The 21185-nt window shown below is 35.0% G+C and overlaps 1 protein-coding gene across 1 annotated transcript in view; it reads right to left on the reverse strand.

Annotated features, from left to right (window-relative positions):
* LOC121431636 (rap guanine nucleotide exchange factor 2-like) overlaps window positions 1-21185 on the reverse strand; it is a 137690-nt gene that overhangs the window by 53923 nt on the left and 62582 nt on the right. Inside the window, 2 exon segments of the mRNA XM_041629234.1 lie at window positions 11390-11440; window positions 13520-13684. Of these exon segments, the coding sequence (XP_041485168.1) occupies window positions 11390-11440; window positions 13520-13684 (216 nt within the window).

Genomic DNA, 21185 nt, shown 5'->3' on the forward strand with positions numbered 1-21185 from the left:
TTTATACGTCAGGAGATTTTTCCATCCTATGTCATTTAATTACAAAAAAATATTTGCTCCTTAATATAAGGGATTTCCAGTCAATGCTATGGTTATATTATATTGTCACTATTTTTTCAAATCCTCAGAGGGTTAAAGTGGAAAAAACACATTTTTGTTTTGTGTCTGAAAAGTATGTGATTGAATTAAGTTTTGATAATCAGTGAGATCATAAAAGACTCAGAAATATTGTGAGATTAGAAGCATTCAGGAGCCTACATGGAGGTCAAATATTCAACAAAATGTATCCTCTTGGAAAGCTTCATGCAACAGTGAAAACATAAATGTGCTGAATTCACACCGAAGTGTCAATGCATTAGCATCTTGAAGAAGGCTGCATGTAATTGAAAGTCAATTATGGTCACATCACCATAAACATACAATCGACTTTGTGATTTATGATTAAAATCAATCAGAAGTCTAAGGGGAACTAAATATACCGTACGGGTACAAGAGATTTACAACACTTTAAGTGTTTGACAGGCATAGGTTCGCAATGGTTCATATTTGTTGCAAGAATAACTTGCTTCCTTCAGAACTTAGAACTTAGTTCATACTTTAAAATAAACTTACTCAGTAGTAAATAAAGTTATTAAATGAATAAAATTATACTTACTAATTAATCAAGACAGGGGAAAATCATTGAGCATGGCACGAATCCTATGATATCCTCTTTATTCCTGTCGCTTTTGACTGTGTTCGAGTCAAGGTTTGCATTGCTGTTGAAAAACATGGCGCATGACAAGCGCACCCACACCCATTACCTCACAAATATTATTGGGGGGTAAACTATCTGCTTGGAAAGAATTACTTTGGATCTGGCTCCATGTAACCAAATGCTCAGTACCTTACTTTTCTTATGAAATTGAAAACCGGGGAGAAATTCTAATATTTTGTGTGTCTCTGCCATGCTTATAGACCTGAAACCTAATCAGTGGTGTGTTCTAAGGCCGTGTTTATGCTTCCACTTTTCAGGCCAGAATCAGTGTTTCCAAACGTGATTAATCCAAAATACTGTTGCGTCCATGCTTACTTTCATTTAAAAGCTGTTTCAAAACACTGATCGTAAACTCACAAATAGGTGCGTTTGTAAACGTCGTTTGACCAGAATCAGGCTTTCTGGGGAAGTATAAACAGTACCACGATCGTAAACGTGTTTAAATGATGTCATTTGGTACATGCTTCCGGTAAGATGAAAATCCGCGGGCTAATACAGTTGCATTGCTCCATGTTGTCTCCACGTAATAGCAACACTCGGAAAAAAAACTTTCGAAAAAGGGGGCCCAGTTTGACCTCGCTTTCCTACGAAGCCAGCTGGAAATCATGATTTCGCCTCTGAAAAGTTAAGCATAAACAGCACTCCCAGAACCACGTTAACGATCGGTTTTGAATCAACGTTTGAAAACGCTGATTCTGTCCTCGCAATGGAAGCATAAACACACCCTAAGAGGGATAGATTTACAGGTATAGGTGCACTTTCTATTTGGGCATACGCCAAAGCAATGTCATGTATTTTAACATGCAATTTGATGAAACTTATTTCAAACAATAAATTTTGAGGCAAACAATATTATAATTCAGCCTCTTCTACTCATGCAATATCAGTCAGCATAAAGAGCTAATGTGGTCCTATATTACACTTTATACTACTTAGTGACCATAATTACTACTTCATTTGCACTAAAATGCAGTACTCGTTCAAAATCACCAAAATATTTATATTTCCACTAAAACAAAGTTTAACACTTGTTATTTGTTATCGCAATGTCTGCTGATCTTGAATACACAAGAACTAATAAAGTGATATAAAATACATCGTAAAAAGGTATAGTTTGCCTAGAACTTTGGCTGGTTTGCCCAGGATTTTTTAGTATTTTTTTAGCAGTAATTCAAAATATTCAGAGAAGCTAATGGCATAACCAGTAATCATTTAATCTCTTTACACACACTCATTTGGTCGTTAAATACTCAAAATTTTGTAATTTCAAAGATGGCTCAAAAAAGGCTCTATATCAGAATTATAGCATGAAGTGGAAACATTCTTTTCCGTATAGGAATAAGGAGATCGTTTTCAGACAAATGGGGTCGCCACCATACCTGTAAAGGCTGAGCTATTCTTCAAATTATTAAAGTTTGAGATACAAAACTGCAAAAATACCTGTGTTAATTAACATCAGTTTCACTCAGTTTGGTAACTATATCCGAAAACCCAAGAGAGATGATAGACTAACACTTTAAACAACGTTAAACCAACATTGGTTTGATTCTTTACTGGTGTTGTTTCAACGTTTCCCTGTTTTTTTTCAATATAGACACCGGGCTGGTGTTAAATTAACACCGGTGTTTTTGCAGTAAAGGTTTCTAAAGCCCACCAACAACTCCTCTTTTCCATGTCATTTCAAGGCATGTTGTGTGTGAGCAGTTCCTATATATACCCACATTTCAATGACAACGAGGATAGCATATAGTATTTCCCTATCATGTGCACTGATGCACCTGAATCGAAGTGCTGACGTGTCGGGAGATGACCGGATTAGATAGTGGATCGAGCTACAAGTCGGGAATTGGATTTCCGTGTTCAGACGGAACATGTGCCATGTTTCACAGAGAACTGGAAACTTACAAATTTTCTCTCTGTGATTAGAGTAGATTGCATTAGGTATTCCTAGCATAGCAACAAAGTTTTCTACTTTTGTAAATCATTCTCTTCTTGGTTTTTAATCCATTTCTCTTGCATCCTTTCCTTTCCCTTCCCCACTCTTACTTTTCCTGCTTCTCTTCCACCTTCTCCTTCATCTTTAATAATAATATATTCCAATTTTATATGGCACGTAATACATCTAAACGACGTCTCTAAGCGCTTCACGGGAATACTATAACCCTGGTCATCGGATTCTGACATGCCCGCACACAATGCATGCACTTTCTCCAATCCCTGGGAAGCATTCCAACAAGAGTTCCAAGACTCAATTGCTGGGCATACTACACAGGCTTTCGCATCCATACCTACAGGGTACCCAATTAACACCTGGGTGGAGAGTGGCAAAGCGTGGATGGACGCCTTGCCAAAGGATGCTAGGATGCGAATACATGACTCTTTGATGAGTCGAGAGTCAGAACCACTACACCACGACGCTTCCACAAGTCTTCAATTTTTCTTAAATTTTGCCCCCTCCGCCCTTCTTCCTCCTCCTGTTCTCTCTCATATTCATCTTCACCTCCTTCTTCCTTTTCTTTTTCCATTATGCTGTTTTGATTCTGAATACTTTTCACATATATATCGAGTGCTTTCATCGGTACCAACATTACACAACAAGGAATCATAAAAAATGCCTTACAACAGATTTTTTAAAGATCAGGAGTGGCTTTACCCATCAAACATTCATCCCACATCCCATGTATTCATCTTCTATTCTAACACTGCATCCTGCTTGGATGCAAGCGTGCCTTCGAATTCTACTGCAGACTAAATATTTATCGAAAGGAGGGGGGCACAGAACAAGGGGTACTTTGATTACTCACGATGTAAAGAATGAACTTGTGTACAAGATACCTCAATCAAGTCGTGCCCCTGAATATCAAACCACTATCATCATAACAAATGAGACTGAACAACATTTGAGTTATCTCATCCAAGTTATCTGCCCCTCCCCCTTAAGTTACCTCCCCCCCCCCGCCCTAACATAATGAATGAGCACAAATTCAAGTTTGGGATATTAACAGTAAGCATTACAAAGTCCCTTGGCGTTTCCTATTCTATGTATAGCAATGGAGATCAATATTACGGAGGGGATGCATATAATAGAAGTGTTGGGCCGGGAGGGAAAAAAACACTCGGGGTCCAATTTTCACCAAAATCGGTTTCTGTAATTGCATACAATTGCGATCAAACATGTTCATAATGTGAGGTTTGGATTGTAAGACAATAGCATGGTTTGCTTCAATGAGTATGTTAATTAATGATCAATAATTATAATGGTGTGGATTTATATGGAGACCACAACACTGTAAAAAGATGATTGTGGTGCTAATCCAGCAAAAGTTCCCTTTTATATAAACAAGTAACAAATATAAATTGAATCTACAAATCAACCTAAAATAACATGATGCAAAAAAATGCTAGTTAAATTTCTATACATTGCACATAAGTAAACTTCTCTGTGTGATTTGGATATCGCTATCTTACCCCTGTCTCTGTTATGATGTTGGGGAGCAAAATGCTTGTATGTTTTCTCGTATTAAATTGTTTCAAATGCCACTTAAGCATAAATTCTAGAGTAATGCACGGCATCAGTTAACGAGGCAAGCGGGATGTGAGTTGTGAAAGAGACTCTTATTGTTGATATGTAAAACCACATCCTGTTCGGTACTCCCACCTTGCTAACACAGTAGGGTCAAGTACCGCCTCAAGGTGCCCCATGGCTAACAACCTTTTAGCATCTCTCTCTCCCTCTCCTCTCTCTCACTTCCCCTCTCTTCCTCTGAATTTGCAGCAAAAAGATGAAGGTCTCCTTGGCGTACCATCCTCATTTGAATTTACTGGAACTAGTCTATTGTATACAAGTGCAGCTCATTGACACAAGTAATGAACATATATTTGGAGGTAGATCTGATTTTGAATGAAGTCTGGATAAAGAATTCTTCTTCTGCTACTACTACTGCTACTGCTACTTCATCTACTACTACTACTACTTCTACTACTACTACTACTACTACTGCTACTTCATCTACTACTACTACTACTTCTACTACTACTACTACTGCTACTTCATCTACTACTACCACTACTACTACTACTACTACTACTACTACTTATTCTTACAGGTAACACTACTGCTGCTGCTTATTAAAACAGGAAGTTAAATGGATAGCCCTCACTCCACCCTTGGCCCATTTTCCTACTATGTCCACATCTAATGGAGATAGCAAACAATTTTTTTCATACTTACTTTCATGAATGTTATAAAGGGGCCAAATGAAATTCACTTCAACAAGATATTTTAATGTAAAGGATTAGACACAGGTCTCTGTTTCATAAATTTTGCAATCAAATTGCACATCATAAGTTACTCTTACCTTCTTTAAATAGTCTCTTATGATCGGCCAAGAGCACAAATTGAATAGAATCATAGCATTTCTTATTGATACTAGCTTTTATAAAACAGAACACTGCGCCAGCTTTGGGCCTTCTAACATAAAAATACAATCAATCATTAAATTTAGTAAAACTGTCAACCATCAACTATCACACAAGAGCCAAAAACAGTTGCAAATATGAAGCATACATATATCTCTCAAATGTATCTGACAACGTTAATCAATAAGAGCCTTCTTGCAGAAAACCTGAGGACAGTATGAAACATTGCAATTCACAATGTCCTTCTGAGCACCACATACATTATCTATGTAATGAATAAAAGACTGAAAGGCCTCTATGGGAAAAAAGTCCTCTGCATCATCAAAAATTCTGCTCCTTTTTTCCATTTCCGATTACTCTACCTGGATACGATCCAGGGATTTGCAACACAATGGTTTGCAATCCATCGCTAGCAAAGACCAATCAAGAAAATTGCTGCATCTGCATTTTGCTAAAAACATAGACCAGGGACCAATCAGAACTGTTCTGCAATTATGGACCCAGATAAGCAAAGCCAAACCTCTTTTATTTCTTTTATTTTCTGATTAAACACAGAATGAAAGTCAAATACTTTAAATGCATGGCTCTGTAGCTCAAGCGAAGAAGGGAATTTCCCCCAACTTCCATTTTCCCCTTGCTCCTGCATCCAGGAGTCCCTGGGATGGAAGTTGCTTGCTACATCCCCAGTTAACCCATTGCCGGTGTAAAGATGTACAATGTCTATTTGAGTGTTCAGGATCTGGTGAAGAAATCAAGGGTAATCTTCTTCGCCTGAGTTAAACGTATTCAAGAACTATCCATCAATGCATATCGGATTATGGTGTAGTTACAAAACAATGCCTGAGGATCCGCACAGACAAGTATCCCACGATCCATTTCAGTCTTGAACTTCATATGGAACGGTTTATAAATCTAGATTACAGTAGCATGTAGTGGTGTATATAACACTACTATTCTACTATTCTATTGTATAATGGTTTCATTTACATTTTTTTCATCTGAACGTTTGGAAGAGATGGTATTGCTAAAATTGGAAAGCAGCATTTCCTTAGTTTGATTAATTTTCCTACAGTGTAAATCATGAAAAAAGAATAAAATTATAAGAACGTGATTATTTCCTCATTATTCAGGATGGTTAAGAGGTCTGTTTAAAGTACTTTGGTATTATACAACTCTCAATGGTACTATCTAATTCTGATATGTAATGCAGCCTTTTACTGCATTTACATTATAGGGAAAAACTGAAGCTTTTTTTCCAAACATCACTTTTGAACAAAGAATACAAAACTCTGTAGATTAATTACCATCTTTTATGATTTCCAAGAAAGTGCCATCATGAGTGTCAAAATTAGGATTGTTACCTTATGTTCCGATACTATTACATGTAGCTCTAGCCTCTAGATCCTGCTATATATCCTTTTCTATCTAGGGCATAAACATATCTTCTTTATTATCCTTCTCCTATTTTTTCTCTCTCAAGAATAATCTATCATTTATGCAACTCTACGGCACTCTTTTAGGATCTATAACACCCCCAATCCTAGTACATGCGAAATATATTTAATGATGAATATATTCTGCATATACTGTATGGGGGGGGGGTGTTATAGCAGCATACAGACCTTGTATCATCATCCATATGCATTATGAATGTTTAGGGGTATCAACTGCAGAAAGTCAAATAATTCATTTTGTTTGTTTATGCAAACTTTTCAATATTGGTATGATATAGTCTACTTTTCATCTTTGTGTATACAATTGTTAAAGCCATTGGAAACCTTGCATGGGTACATTGACCTAGACAAGAATCTTGAATCTTTTTGTCTCCCTTCATATGCTGTTGGAAAAAATACATCAATTGTCTCGTTTTCATTCATTTTGTCTCTACATTCCTTTATATTCATCTTTCTACACCTTTGTATCGGACACCCCCCCCCCTTGTGTTCTTTCTCTCTCTCTCTGCTTCAATCTATTCCTGTAATATCTTCATTCCAATATAAATAGCAGAAATAAAGTATCATGTCATTTGAGATAACATACACGGATACAACACCAAGCTGCGTCACAAAGAACTATCCATATATCCGTTTCTAACGTGACCCGATATACCACTCGACACACGTAGGAAATACTGGCATCTCAAAGGATTCATAAAGAATACTCATTATGGGGCTGAAAGGTGATATGTGGTTTCATAAATCCTACATATATGTAATATAGTTGTTGGATACCTTAGCCTTTAGATAGTGTACTGACACAACACTATACTAAACAAAATAAGACAGTAAAAAAAACTTACTAGATTTGTAAATTGCAAAAGATACTGATAAAATCTTCTCTTTAAAAAATATGACTGAGTCACAGTTGTTTTCATTTACTTCTACCTTTCCAATCATAATCACATACCAACATCTGATACTTCCATTTAAAAGACGCCCTACACTTTGCCATCATGCTCAGTGCACTATCCCTCATCACCACAAACTGTACCTGAATTTCCAAAACATCCTGATATTGAGTATTGATCATATTCCATGCCAATGACTTCCGATCAATATTATTTACTATTACATTACCAGTCAATATCAAGTTCTAACATCTTAATATTTTTCAAAATGACATCCCATCAGTCTCAGTACATTATGCACCATGACTCTTAAGCTGTCCCGGGACTTAAAAGATGTCCTTGTTTCTAGTGTCATTGAAGTCCAGTCATTATCATTTATTATTACCTTTCAAGTCATTATCAAGTATTTTCGTCTAATAATGTTGAAGAGAATCCCCCAAATTACATATTATCTTGCTCAGTGCATTATCTACCATCACCAAAAAAACCATGCCTAAACTAAAAAGACATCCTGGTTGGTACTCCTGAGCATATCCGATGTCAATGACATCCAGTCGTTATCACTTACCATAACCTTCCCAGTCATTATCAAGTACTAACATCTAATCTTTTCTCATCTCATTGATTAGGGGTTCTGCAAATGACATCCAGATCGGTTTACAACGCCTTTCAATTCATCCTTATGCTTTATGACTGTGACACATCTACTTTGTCTCTGATTACATTTACAGATGGATGACTTGCCGAAAAGTGGAAAAGTGCTTTGGAATATAATAATGGATGTGGTGGAAATTGACCACAAATACAACAAAAATCTTGTTTCACATGGAAATTCATTTGGCCATTTAGTGTTAGAAGGGCATTGATCACAAACAAAGTTTATGTCCCACTGACTCTTTACTCCGTAACATTTCCCAAAGCTTTTAGTCAGTGCTTTTCGCTGAGAGAGTAATAAAGTTTTCATGAGGAAATTAAAGAATAAACTATAATCATCTGATGTCATGATATCTATAATTCTTGAGGTACATTTGAATTGACCATAAAAGAAGGTAAAAACAGATAGGTGTCTTCAGACCTTCTTACATTTGGGCCCCAATATGTGGAATTAACCTTTATATGGAAGGAGAGGAAAAAGGAGGCCATTTCAAAAGTATGAATTTAACACTTACAATTAGTAATCATTACTACTACAGCATGATGTTTACGACTTGGAAAGGTTTCATGATTACAAATAATCAGAGATTTTTACTATCTGTTATAAGCTACTGACATCCTTGCATCTGATTGGCTCACAGCAAAACAGTCAGTGTAAATCACTGACAAACTTGTTTTGTGAAATGCCCCCCTGATGTCATCATCTACATTTAATCACAAAATTTACAAACTATTCCTTTCTGCAGGGGGTAGTTGCATTAAATGGCTCATATCTGCATCAATTATTCACCGATTTCTCCCGCCTTAAGCAATAGGTGACGTCAAGGGGAGCGATTTCATTCTCTCTCTCAATCATGTCTTCATCGAACCAGGACCCTGGGACTTAGTCATTTGGACTAATACCAGTTGGTCTATTTCCAAGCATGAAATCCCAGGTTGTGCAGAATATTAATAACAATGAATTTAACTAGGTTGTGCAGAATGTTAACAAGAAATTTAACTTTTATAGAGTGCCTAACCAGCATTGCATCATCACCTCGTGGATGTTTCACAATGCTGTTCGTTATTTATGAGCGACTTTACAAACTACTGGTGATCCTTTCTTACAAGCTAAATCAACACACATAAAAAATTGCATTATATCATTTACCACAAGAGAGGATAAACAGTCGTTCGTACAGTTGCTTTTAAGTTCCACAGCTTTATACACCCACCGGGACAGCATCAGGAGAGGACCAAGTTTCACAGTATGGTAAACAGACTAAACACATTGATCATATTCCAGACCAAATTTCCATCAGGAGTTAGAAATAACAATAACTTTGTGAGCTAATGAAAGATGACTGATTGTTAGAAGGTATTTTTGTCAATACCAGTTTTATCTTCGAGAAAAAACATCTTCCCAAGGATTTGGATAATATCCTAGGCAACCGTTATACATTAGGAAAGGTGTTATACTTTGTTTACATTATTTTATCCTTCCTTTTTTTTTACAATGGTGACCAGTTCAGTCTTAGTGCAATGGTCATGTGTGCATGTACAAAAATCACAACATGAGTGAGATAGAAACACATATCTAACTACATCAACATGCTGTGCGTATTTACATGCAATGAGAAAAACATTGAATTCACAGAAACATTGGTGACAATTAGATACATCTTTTGCAGATTTTGTAACACTTAAAAGATGTCTGGAAAATATAGAAAATAATAAAGACAACAAAAAGGGTTTAGTTTTTTCACTGATTGTTTTCAGTTTATGTCAAAAGGGCTTTTTAAGGGGGCGGGTAGAAAAACTTCAGATGATTTACTATCGGATGGAACTAAACAATATTCAGCAATTTAGTTTTAAAACTGATAAAAAAAAGAATGTTATAAAAACTAAACAGTAAAATTTGATTAGTAGTGTGCTCTATTCATGCAGACTAGCAATTGCTTATTTGGTTATTTGTTTAATTTTATCTAACAGGATTCTCATGACAGATTTTTAGAATGAACTAATTCACAATATTATTACTTTCTTATCAATAACAATTATCAATTTACTCTTAAATGTGCATGAATATTAGATAATGTATTAAAATAAAATCTTATGAAAAGAAAATATTGAGATCATTCATACTTCTATGAATTGCAAAGCACATCTGTATCAAGATATATCACTCTTTTATTCAACATTATTTTGTTAGCATGACATAGCAGGTGCCAATTTCATAAAGAGTCACAACTATAGTAGAATTGCCATTATGGCAGCTAAAATGGAAACTTGGCTCAGCAGCCAATCAGAATCTAGATTTCCAAGGTAATTACAATAACGCTGGCTAATACCCCTTTCATAAACCCCATTAAAATGAATTAGGCGGCTAATAGCAGCATAATTTGGTCGTAAAATTGGAGGAGGACAAGAGTTATCCGCATTACTCTGATGCTGCTATTATCCGCATAATAGCAGCATCGGGACAAGATTTTGAGTTTATGAACGCATTTCCAAATTATGCGGATAATTGCCATGGTGCGGTCACAAGGTCACCCTTTTCCAACACAACTGCATTGGAGGGGGCGTGTCCAGTTGTCATGGCGATTATCCCCCTTTTTCAGGACGGGCGCTCGTAAAAATAATGCGGCTTATTTTCTGAGTTTATGAACGCAATTTTTATTGAATTATCCGCATTACTCTTAGGCGGCTAATTGGAGGATAGGTTTATGAAAAGGGTATAAGTTACCATAGTTGTAATTCTTTATGAAATAAGCCCAAGCTACTAACAATGAAAGAAGATAATTCATGACTTGACGTGAAAACTTGGTGAATACATAATTTACACTTTTCATCAAACAATACCTTACATATCAGGATGAAAATAAAAACATGAGAGTAGGATATCATCAGAGAAACATTTACTACACTTAAAACAGGCACATGCATAAAAAGCAGAAGCTTGATATATACACATAAAAACTGTGGTGTTACTGGTGTACATTAAGGACCACACCGTTCATTTGACCCTGGTGTTAATCTTCAGTGTTAATTCAACACCTACGTAATGTATGGGTGCTATTACACCTTTGGTTGTTTCATTTCCACTCTATGGTGTTATGTTCAATCCCTAGAGTGTAATTTTAACACTGCAGGGTGTGGTCCTTTAAAGACACCAAATGGTTAGTTTTAACACCTCAGTTTTTTACAGTGTAAGGATAGATTGGTGTCGCTACCTTCTCGCTGCCCACAGAGAGAGCTCGCTCAAGACGGATAGAGGGAAGAGGCTGTCAAGTGAGACACAGAGAAAGAATCAGAAACCAGTCTTACATACAAGTGATTCAAGAGATGGAGTGAAGGTATAGAGAGATAAGATGGAGGAAAATGAAATGGACAACAGAGAAATGGATCAAGAAATAGAGAGAGAGACCAAGAAGTAGAAAGATAGATAGATAATCAGATAGATAGATATATAGATAGATATATAGATAGATAGATAGCAATCAAAAAAGCAATATTAAAGAGAATGAAAAAGGAGAAAACTAATAGAGAGGTAAAAGAGAAGGGTACAGGAAGAAATGACATTGTTACAATTATTAGAAAGATAACAAGAAAATAGTTTTGGTAGAAAAATGGGCAGAAAATGGAGAGCAACTTGCTGTGAAAGAAGACAAAATCATTATAGATTTCATATCAAAACATAACATAAACATCAGGCAACATACATACATTGCATTCATTCAGCATTTCATATCAGCACATGATACGTGTACATGTGTAAAGTACGATTCTGCTATATCTACGACATCTGCATATATCACGGTCTTGACTCTTCAAAAACTTAATCTATGCGCAAAGCAGTATATAGTTATCTATGTCTTTGATCAGTTATCAGAAAGCAAGACATAAAACAATGAAACTAAAAGAGAATACTAAACATTTCATTTCCAGTGCATTATATTCAGGCTGGCAATGTGTCCAAAATAGTGAACTAAAATGTTTCAGTATAAAGCCTCTGTAGATTCAGTGCAAAATTTTGAACCAATATAATGCCATTTCAATTTGTACTACTTTTCCCTTCTCTTTAATTTATGAGGGCTATTTTTAGCAGCTAAACAAAAAAAAAACATATCCTGCACATTCAAATAATACATGTTTGTTTGTTTTTAATTTTTTATATCAAACAAATTTGACATTAATACAGATTTATACAAATTTATTTTATATCTCTTTGCTCAAATAGAAAATGCTAGCTTGTTACGATGTTCTTTCACGAATCCTTTTTACATGCATTCTTTTTTAAATGGGTGTAGATATAAACTATAATTCAGCATGTAATAAAATAATCTTTGTTTCAACCCATCAAATCCTCATAATTTTATCAAATCAAATTAAAATAAGGGGGAGGAAAAACAGATTTTTTTTAATCACTCATCTATATACTTAGAAGAATAAGATAGGGTAAATCTATAGAACAGCATGTTGAGATAGAACTGTACAAAGCTCGAAAGTAGGCAATAGCTCACACAGTTTGGTAATTACCATATTCCCCAAAAGGCATGGGAAAGAAACATAGAAACTTGTCAATTATTTCATAAAAACTAGGGAGTTCACAATTTAAATTCAAGTAATCCACAATTAATGACTTTCTTCAAGTGTAATGTGTAACTTCTTGATATCATAGCATATCACTTCAAGAATATTATTCATGGTGTTTGAAATTACAAAGAGGCAGGTTCCTAAAAATGGTTGTTATGTAAAACTAGATGCTTTCATATCGGTAAATTGCCAATTCGTCTTCTGCCAACTCGTCCACTCAACACATGGTCTACCTTCATTTAGTTTAATGCCGCTCTGTCCATCAACATTTCGTCTAACAACCATTTGGTCCAGTCATCACTTCGTTTAATCACCAGTTCATCTATGACCATTTCGTCTCATAACGAATTGGTCTAATATCCATTTTATATTCATTCATTTCGCCCATTTAACACTTGATCCAATTAGACCAAATGGTGCATGGACTAAATGGCTATTGGACCAACTGGCTATTAGACGAAATGGTGAGTGGAAGAACTGGCAATGAGACCATGTGGGTAGTGGACGAACTGATGGTAGACCAAATGACAGTAGACGAGTTGGTAATTGGATGAATTGGCATTAGACTAATTGAAAATATATTTTCTAATCTGTTACTTGCTGTAATGAAAGAAATATGTGATTGAAGTAAGGCCCCTGCACGCTGTACACAGTCCATGCTCAATTTTGTAACTAAAATGTATAAATACAGTAAAAATTTATTCATTTTTGCATGCATTTAAAAAGAGACGAGATAAAAACAAAAACAGACGAACGGATAAGCTTACCTCATGATCGTCCTCGTGGCTTCGGTCCTCGCTCAAAGAGCGCCCTCTGTGGTTAGCCGAGACCTTGACTTCCTCCTGCTCCAGCGCCATGAGCCTTTCCAGATTGGTGGGTGTGCACGATTGCCTCTGGCCAGGGTGCAGTAACTGTGCATCGGGGTAATCAATCTGCAGTCATAAGATTGTGTTTTTGCACGTGTGGGGGTGCAGAGTTTCAGGGGTGAGGGGGTAATCAAAATGGGCGTGGCCATGATGGTGGTGGTAGGGGTGGTAGGAGGGATGTGTGTTTATATATTGAAATTACAAGTGTGAGAGTTGATGGGTGTGTCGGGTAGCAGGGTAGAGTACAGGAGGGGTGGTTTGGAAGAAATGTAAGATTAAGGTGATTGTTAACACACAGGGGGTAAGTTGTTATATTGGTTAAAGGGGGGGGGGAGACACCCGAGTCGATAAGACGAAAGATGGAAGGATTAGATAGTAGGATGCAAGAAGAACATTAAGCAGATTGAAAGTAGAAATAGTAGTTATATGTTGGTTAATAAAGAGAATGAAACATAGGGAGGGGGATGGGTATATATGGGATAGGTAATGCATATGTGTAGGTTAGGTATGATGAAGGGGTTGTCAAATATGTTCATCAGTGGGATATGTATGTACAAGTTTGAATATTAATTCAACATTCAAAAAATGAAGATAAATCACATCAAATTTCAAATCAGAATTTATTAAAAAAGGAATATTCAAAAATATTATCCCCAGGATATCATTAATATAGCAACATGTTTTAAGTAAGATGATGAAACATAGAAAGCCACAAATATAGAATAATTCAAAAAGAAATTAAAAGTGCAGAAAAGAAACAGAAATAGAAAGAAATATGAATGATTCCAAATTGTTAGGAGAGAGAAAAAAAGTGATATATGAATAAAAAAATGCCAGAGATACATTGAAACCAATTTACATGCATAAAGATAGAATACACATATACAACAAAAGAACCAACACATATTAAAATAGAGGAAAGTAAGAGCACACATTGGAGTCAGTTACGATGAAGCATGCATAGCGAACAAGTTCCACAAAGACATTTGACATTTACAAACAAGACGTTGATGTCATGTTAGAAAATGTCACCCAAATATTTAATGTCATATCAGCAGGTTCGTGCAAAAAGTGGATTTGGTATTAAAGTATTTCCCATGTGAAATTTAATTTTGGGTTTATTTGTAACAATGGTTACATTGTGTTACAGTTGTAGCGTAGAGTGCGGATATAGCATGTTGGGTGGGGGTATGGGTGTTATGTACGGGAGTAGATGGGGGAGGGGGAGGAATGAATATGCAAAAGAGATATATACATATGCATGAGTATATACATTGACTGTTAAGATGCACCTATGAAAGTGCAGTGCACTTTAATACAAAACACCATGCAATGCACCAATGGAGGGGGAATTGCTTAAAGGGCCCCGTTTTCACAAAATTGTTTTCAGTTTACCAGACTTAACCACAATGATCTACCTACAAATGCATTCTCAAAATGAACTAATTAAATTTGATTGGATACCAATCAACCTGGGACATTTTTACATTTAATTTTTAATAATAGATTCATCATTCTGTTCACCATTCTAATCAAATATATTAGAAATCACAGAGAATCCTCTCAAAATAATTAGAATCTATTCAAAATGAAAAAGAGAATATATTTCATCCCTGATAGATTTAGATCCTAATTGAATTTGATTTGTATCTTTTCATACATCTATGACTTCAGAAAAATATATTGTGTTTCCTACTCATCAATTATTTATCAACAAAATTAGTTCAGCTCTTATCTGTAAGCACAACTGTCTAAAATTTACATGTCATTTTCCTCTTCATAGTCCAAACAGTTCATAAAAGACAAATCATTTTTTACCATAAAATTGATGATTTAAATTTTCAATCCATAAATAGCCCAGATATTCAATGTTTAATGAAACTATAGGGGGTAGGTATATGAGTAATATGAATGTACCATGACTACTATATGAAAGGGCCCAGATAACAAAGTGAATGAAATATTTCAAACCCATCCCAGCATGCAAAATGTATTAATATCTACCTTAGATTGAAAATAAAAACATTAAAAAAAATCATTTTCACTCTGCACTTGTCAACCTGATTGACATATGCATTGATATATTCTGTTTAAAGAATTAGCAAATTTTCTATTCATCATGTTTTCAGTAAGAAAATTATGCCCCTCTCCGGAACCAAATAAAAAAAAACACCACAAACTAATAAAATCTTATAAAATACATAATTTGTTCAAAGAGCATCTACTTTGAGCAGAAATGGTATTCATTTTAAATATTCAATACACAAAATAATAAATGATTTTGATATCCTCCTGAATAATATGATTTAATAAAGCAAGTTTATGATTAGTTATCCCGGTTTATAGCTGAAAGCTGCTATTGTGCCATAATTGCAACAATAATATTTAGTTACAGAGCTTTTGAATGAAAAAAGTTCAGTGCAATATCATATATTCAGCATTTCCTAAATTCACAATATCAAAATAATCCATTAATTTGGACCTCCATATAGTGGGATGTTAGTTCAGAAACGTAATATGTGATATAAATAATAGTTCATTATATTTCCAATTTACAAATTATGTAATACATGATTGATTGTTTATCAGTGAACATGATTAAGGTGAATAGGCTCTAATGACTACTGAAAAATGTAATTATTGTGGTAACGGTCTGTCAAATGTATAAGAGTAAAATAGTGTTTATCATTCATTCACTACAGGAAAGAATACACATTGTGAAAACTACTTTGATAGTGCACTGAACTTTTTAAGATTAAAATATCAAAAAAATTAATGAGACTAATATCCATAACCAAGGTATAATGGGATTCTAAAGAAAACTTAATAGGAAACACTTCATCAGAATCATACATGACAAATGAGCAAAATATGTATATAAATGTTCCACAAATCCACGGCATTTATATTTTCAAAAATGCAATTGTCACATATGCAATTTCATAACAGGCAAGTACAACTTTCGAACAAATATAAATGATCAAGAGCAATACAACATTCGCATAGAATGAGCAAAGATTGAATATTTATAAAAACAAAATTAAGTAAATGATATTCAATGAATGCATAATTTGAGGAATAGTACACACATACAGTAATTTTGCAGATGTTTCCGATGTATGTATGATATTTGGCTGGCTTTACCAACACAAGTCTATTATTTTGCTTGAAAATAACAGGAAGAAGCTTGTTCAAAGTTGTGTAAATATTTTGATTACCTGTCCCTTATCATTTTGAATATTTTAATAACTATTGCGGCTTCACCTGATTGTTTAAAAATAAATAATAAATGTAGGATGTTTTCAGGAATCATGGGAAGTTGATTGTGATTTGATTTGTTTCATTTAATTGAATTCAATTATTTTTTTATTTCTTGAAGTTTCATGTACTGATTGCATTTCTTTTTTGTTTTTAACATCCTTTACATCGGTGACCCCTTTTTATGGGCTCCCGTTTCTCTGTTGTTTTTGAATACTCACTACAATTACGTGTCACAATGTATATCTCTTCTCAGTCTGTTTGATGATCGGATAAATGCTATCAATCAGTTTTATTGTAAATATTTTTGTTGTCAAAATGGTAAAATGTATTTAGTATATTCCTAGGAGATTGATCAGGGATGATGATGTAGAAATCCAAATACATGGGTTCATTTCACACACACTTGTTATGATAACAAATACACAACTTTAATATCAGCCAATCAAATTGAACGATTTCAGTAGCTTTTAACTGTTACTGCATGTTTGTCATTAAAACCAGTTTTATGCAACAGGACCTAGGTATGGGGATAGAGTCACTTTTGGTAGTTATTAAAAAAAATTCAATTAAGTAGTGAACTGCTGAACTGGCACTATTCTATTAAGTATTTGGGTGTTGATTCTGAAGCAGTATTGATACCTCCAGTGCTAAATTTGGACAGCGGCAGCAAATTCTCATTTACAATTCATAAGCACGGGGCCCATCCACTCTCGCATGAAATTGTCTTTTTAACCGCTCAGTCAGGCCATTAGTGACCGCTGATGACTGTTTAGAAGGCAATACATTCCGACGCTAAGGCAAGAGTCAATATTGGTATTAACAACGTCGCAATGCCATGTCAACTTGTAGATGGTATGAGCGAGAAGGGTATTGGGCTGTGTTTATGCGGTTACATCCCCGTCCTAATTTTGGTCAAGAAACTATTTCAAGCTTCTCTATTTTCCCTTGTATGTGCACAGACTGGAATATAAAACTATTTTGATGATACTGCTGAGCTGAAATCAATAGATACCTTTTGAACCCATACTTTGAAATTCCCTAAAGACCACTCTAGACCATGACCACATATTGCAATTCCTGTGACTTTAATACCTCCGTCACATTTGCTCTATGGCAGCAGTATGGCGAGTCAAAAACAGCTGTTTTATTCATTTTTATTCAAACAACCCTACATATGTAGCTATTACTAAAAAATTTACAACGGCCGCTTGTATAAATGGACTAACAGGTCCATTGGCATGTATCAAAGAGAAGAAGTGATGCATGTGAACATACACCTAGAGATATATTTTCCTGTCGATACCCATTTACTTCATCTGGGTCGCGTGGAGCATCATGTGATTTCTTGCTAAAGGAAATCAATGCCGTGGCTGGGATCTGAACCTACGACCCTCTTGACCGATACTTTGTGCTTTAAGCGTTTAGAGCAAGGCAAGAGTCAAAAGCACTACGCCACGACAGTTCCCACATGTTTTGAAGCGCTTGTTCTGCCCTCAGTAATCTTGTATAGACGCACACTTGGAGACATATAGGTATACTCGGTGGCTGTCAATGAATGCATTAACTATCATAACAAATTATCTGAATGTTGACCATAGGATGTATCAACAACTTCTTCAATATGCTACACATGCAGACTTATCATGACAAATCGTCTGAAAATACTTTGAGTGTGTAGTTTCATAACTTCGTAGCTCTTTCTGTAAGCTTAGTACATCTATTAAACACATTGGCATATAAATTAGTGTTTTAAACTACACAGGTATCGAAAACCCTGGTGGTTTGGAGGATAGCGTAAATTTTGTGTTGAAAGTTGCTTTCAGGTGACCCTTTTTTACCCATAATCATAAGTTGCGAATGAAAATTGTTCTAATGAAGAGGTTTCAATAGCCCTAAGACACGATTTGGGGTGGGGATTGTCTCTCAAATTTTGCATGTGCCAGATCAAAAGGGGTAGCTTTCTTTCTGGTGAAGATGAAATAAGCACACAGCACATTACAGAGTGTCAAAAACAAAAAAAGTGTGTGCATTTCTGCATTTCAACCCTTTAAGTAAAAGTAAGGCATCTTTTCCCCCAATTTTTTTTTTCTATTTGCATACAGATAGCAATTGAAAATAAACATGAATAAATTTCAAATAAAAAAAAATCAAATATGTTTAGGAATGGTTTTGGAAAACTTGGTAAGAGAGCACTATGAGTACAGCTCGCTTTATAGGAGACATAACCCCCTTAGGGAAAACATCTTATTCAAGAAATTTGCATCAATATTTTCGTAATAGGGTAGAAAACCCATAGATTAAATAATTTCAGGTCAATTTTGCATACAGATTGGCAATTTGACTACATCAACATACATTCAATACATGTACATGTAACTTGGGTCAGTATTTTCATTATTCAACTTCTCATCAAATATTAATAGCTACCATCAAATTTAAAATTGTGGCATTGAAATTACAGCATTTAGAATAACAACAATGCGATGCTGGTATTGGTAACATAGTGAGGATGCGTAAACAACAATAGACCCCCATCAATGTTACCTCAGGTTTTCCCAAACAACCCTTCCTTTCTTTTATTAGGATAGACAAATTTCAAAGTAAGATATTTTTATGTAAGTACGACAATACTTTATCATCACTATCAATATTAAAATTTGATTCATTGTTTTCTTCTGTATTCATAACATTCATACAATTTTCATTACATAACAAACATAATTATTGATTATTGGTTATTGATTTTGGTATGAATCATTATAAAAAAATCATAATAATCATTTTTGCATGCAGGACATCATTCCCTTTGAAATTACTATGCCAATATTTCAACATGCATGCATTTTCATCACCATAAGAAAGAGCAAAAAGGAGACATTTTGGGAGAATTTCATAGTCCATCAAAGGGAAAGTTGTTCGCATGTGACATCACACATCTTTGTCGCATTGCCAATAGGAGGAACACCCTAGCATTACTGATTGCAATATTCAAATGCTCACAACTTTCTCATTATTTGTTTGATCTTTCTCAAACTTCCTTTGATCTCATTCTTTGATTTTTCCCTTTCCACACAAGCCAAATTCTTTAAAATGTTTCATTCCCCTTTAACACATCCACACTTTTCTTTCACCATTACCATCATAACAACTCTCTTTCTATGAAAGGTAATAAAATACTACCTAAACACGAAAGGGGGTTATCGTTGGTGTCTTGTACCAGCATTTCTTCCAAGGAGAAGCATCGTACCCTCATCTAACGATTACATTCAGATCTTTTTCTCTTAAATTACTGTAATATGATCTGCTGCCATTCTAGTCTTTGTAGCTATAACACACTTTCACAATGAGGAGTACAATAGAACATGAATAGGTAGGGTGTCGAGTTATCATGCATCGGTACAATTAGCCGTTTGCTTATAAACTATTGAAGAAGGATAGGGAATAATTTGATACACATAGATTAATATTTCTCTTAAAGTGATTGTTTAACATTGGTTTGACTTTTAAAAAATCTGAGCTAGAAGGTCACACTTGTCACCTGTGTCTAGGATATGTTACAAAAATGAAGCCCAGAAAAAATTGCGTTCGAAAGTAATTATTTAGTGCTTCAAAAATTGAAATATAAAGTGACCAGAAACACCATCTTAATTTCATCCCATACACTTATGTGTACTATTTAGGCGTCTATAAGACGCCTATTTACAAAATCGGGGTTTGCCTTGTAGTTTTAGCTTTTCATTCTCAATAATGGTTGTTTTCAGGGTTTATTAGTTCTAATACATGTATGCACTGGTACACATGATTCATCTTTGTTTGAGAATTTTTTAAATCGGCTGCTCACAAAGTTAAACAATACCTTAAAACTACACATAAATGTAGGCATACTGTCTCCATTTTTGACACAAAGTTACAGCTAAGCAATATATTTTGTTGTAAAGGCAAATTTTTGTAAACTGAGAATTGAATCGAGCAAAGCAGTCAATGGTTCATAATCCCACCGGTAATCTCTTTTTATCAGATTTGACATCACATGCTTGACGATTTTCAGAACCGTTATTTCATCCGCTTTTGGTCAAAATCTTATTTCTTAAAGAGATTTCGGCAGAAAAGCAAAGCTGACTATACGATACAAATCTGTTTCTGCCATTCACAGGATAGACATGAATGTGCCTTCATCACGAACAAAAAACTTTAAACAGTCTGGTAACCTCCCCCTTGGCTCCCAAAATTTAATCTTTATCTCTGTGCATCTAATTACTATCAGATCACTTTCAAGTGACAATTTTCACCTAAGAACCGTGGTTTG

This window comes from Lytechinus variegatus, chromosome 18 (genome assembly GCF_018143015.1).
Source record: "Lytechinus variegatus isolate NC3 chromosome 18, Lvar_3.0, whole genome shotgun sequence".
Taxonomy (NCBI): Eukaryota; Metazoa; Echinodermata; class Echinoidea; order Temnopleuroida; family Toxopneustidae; genus Lytechinus; species Lytechinus variegatus.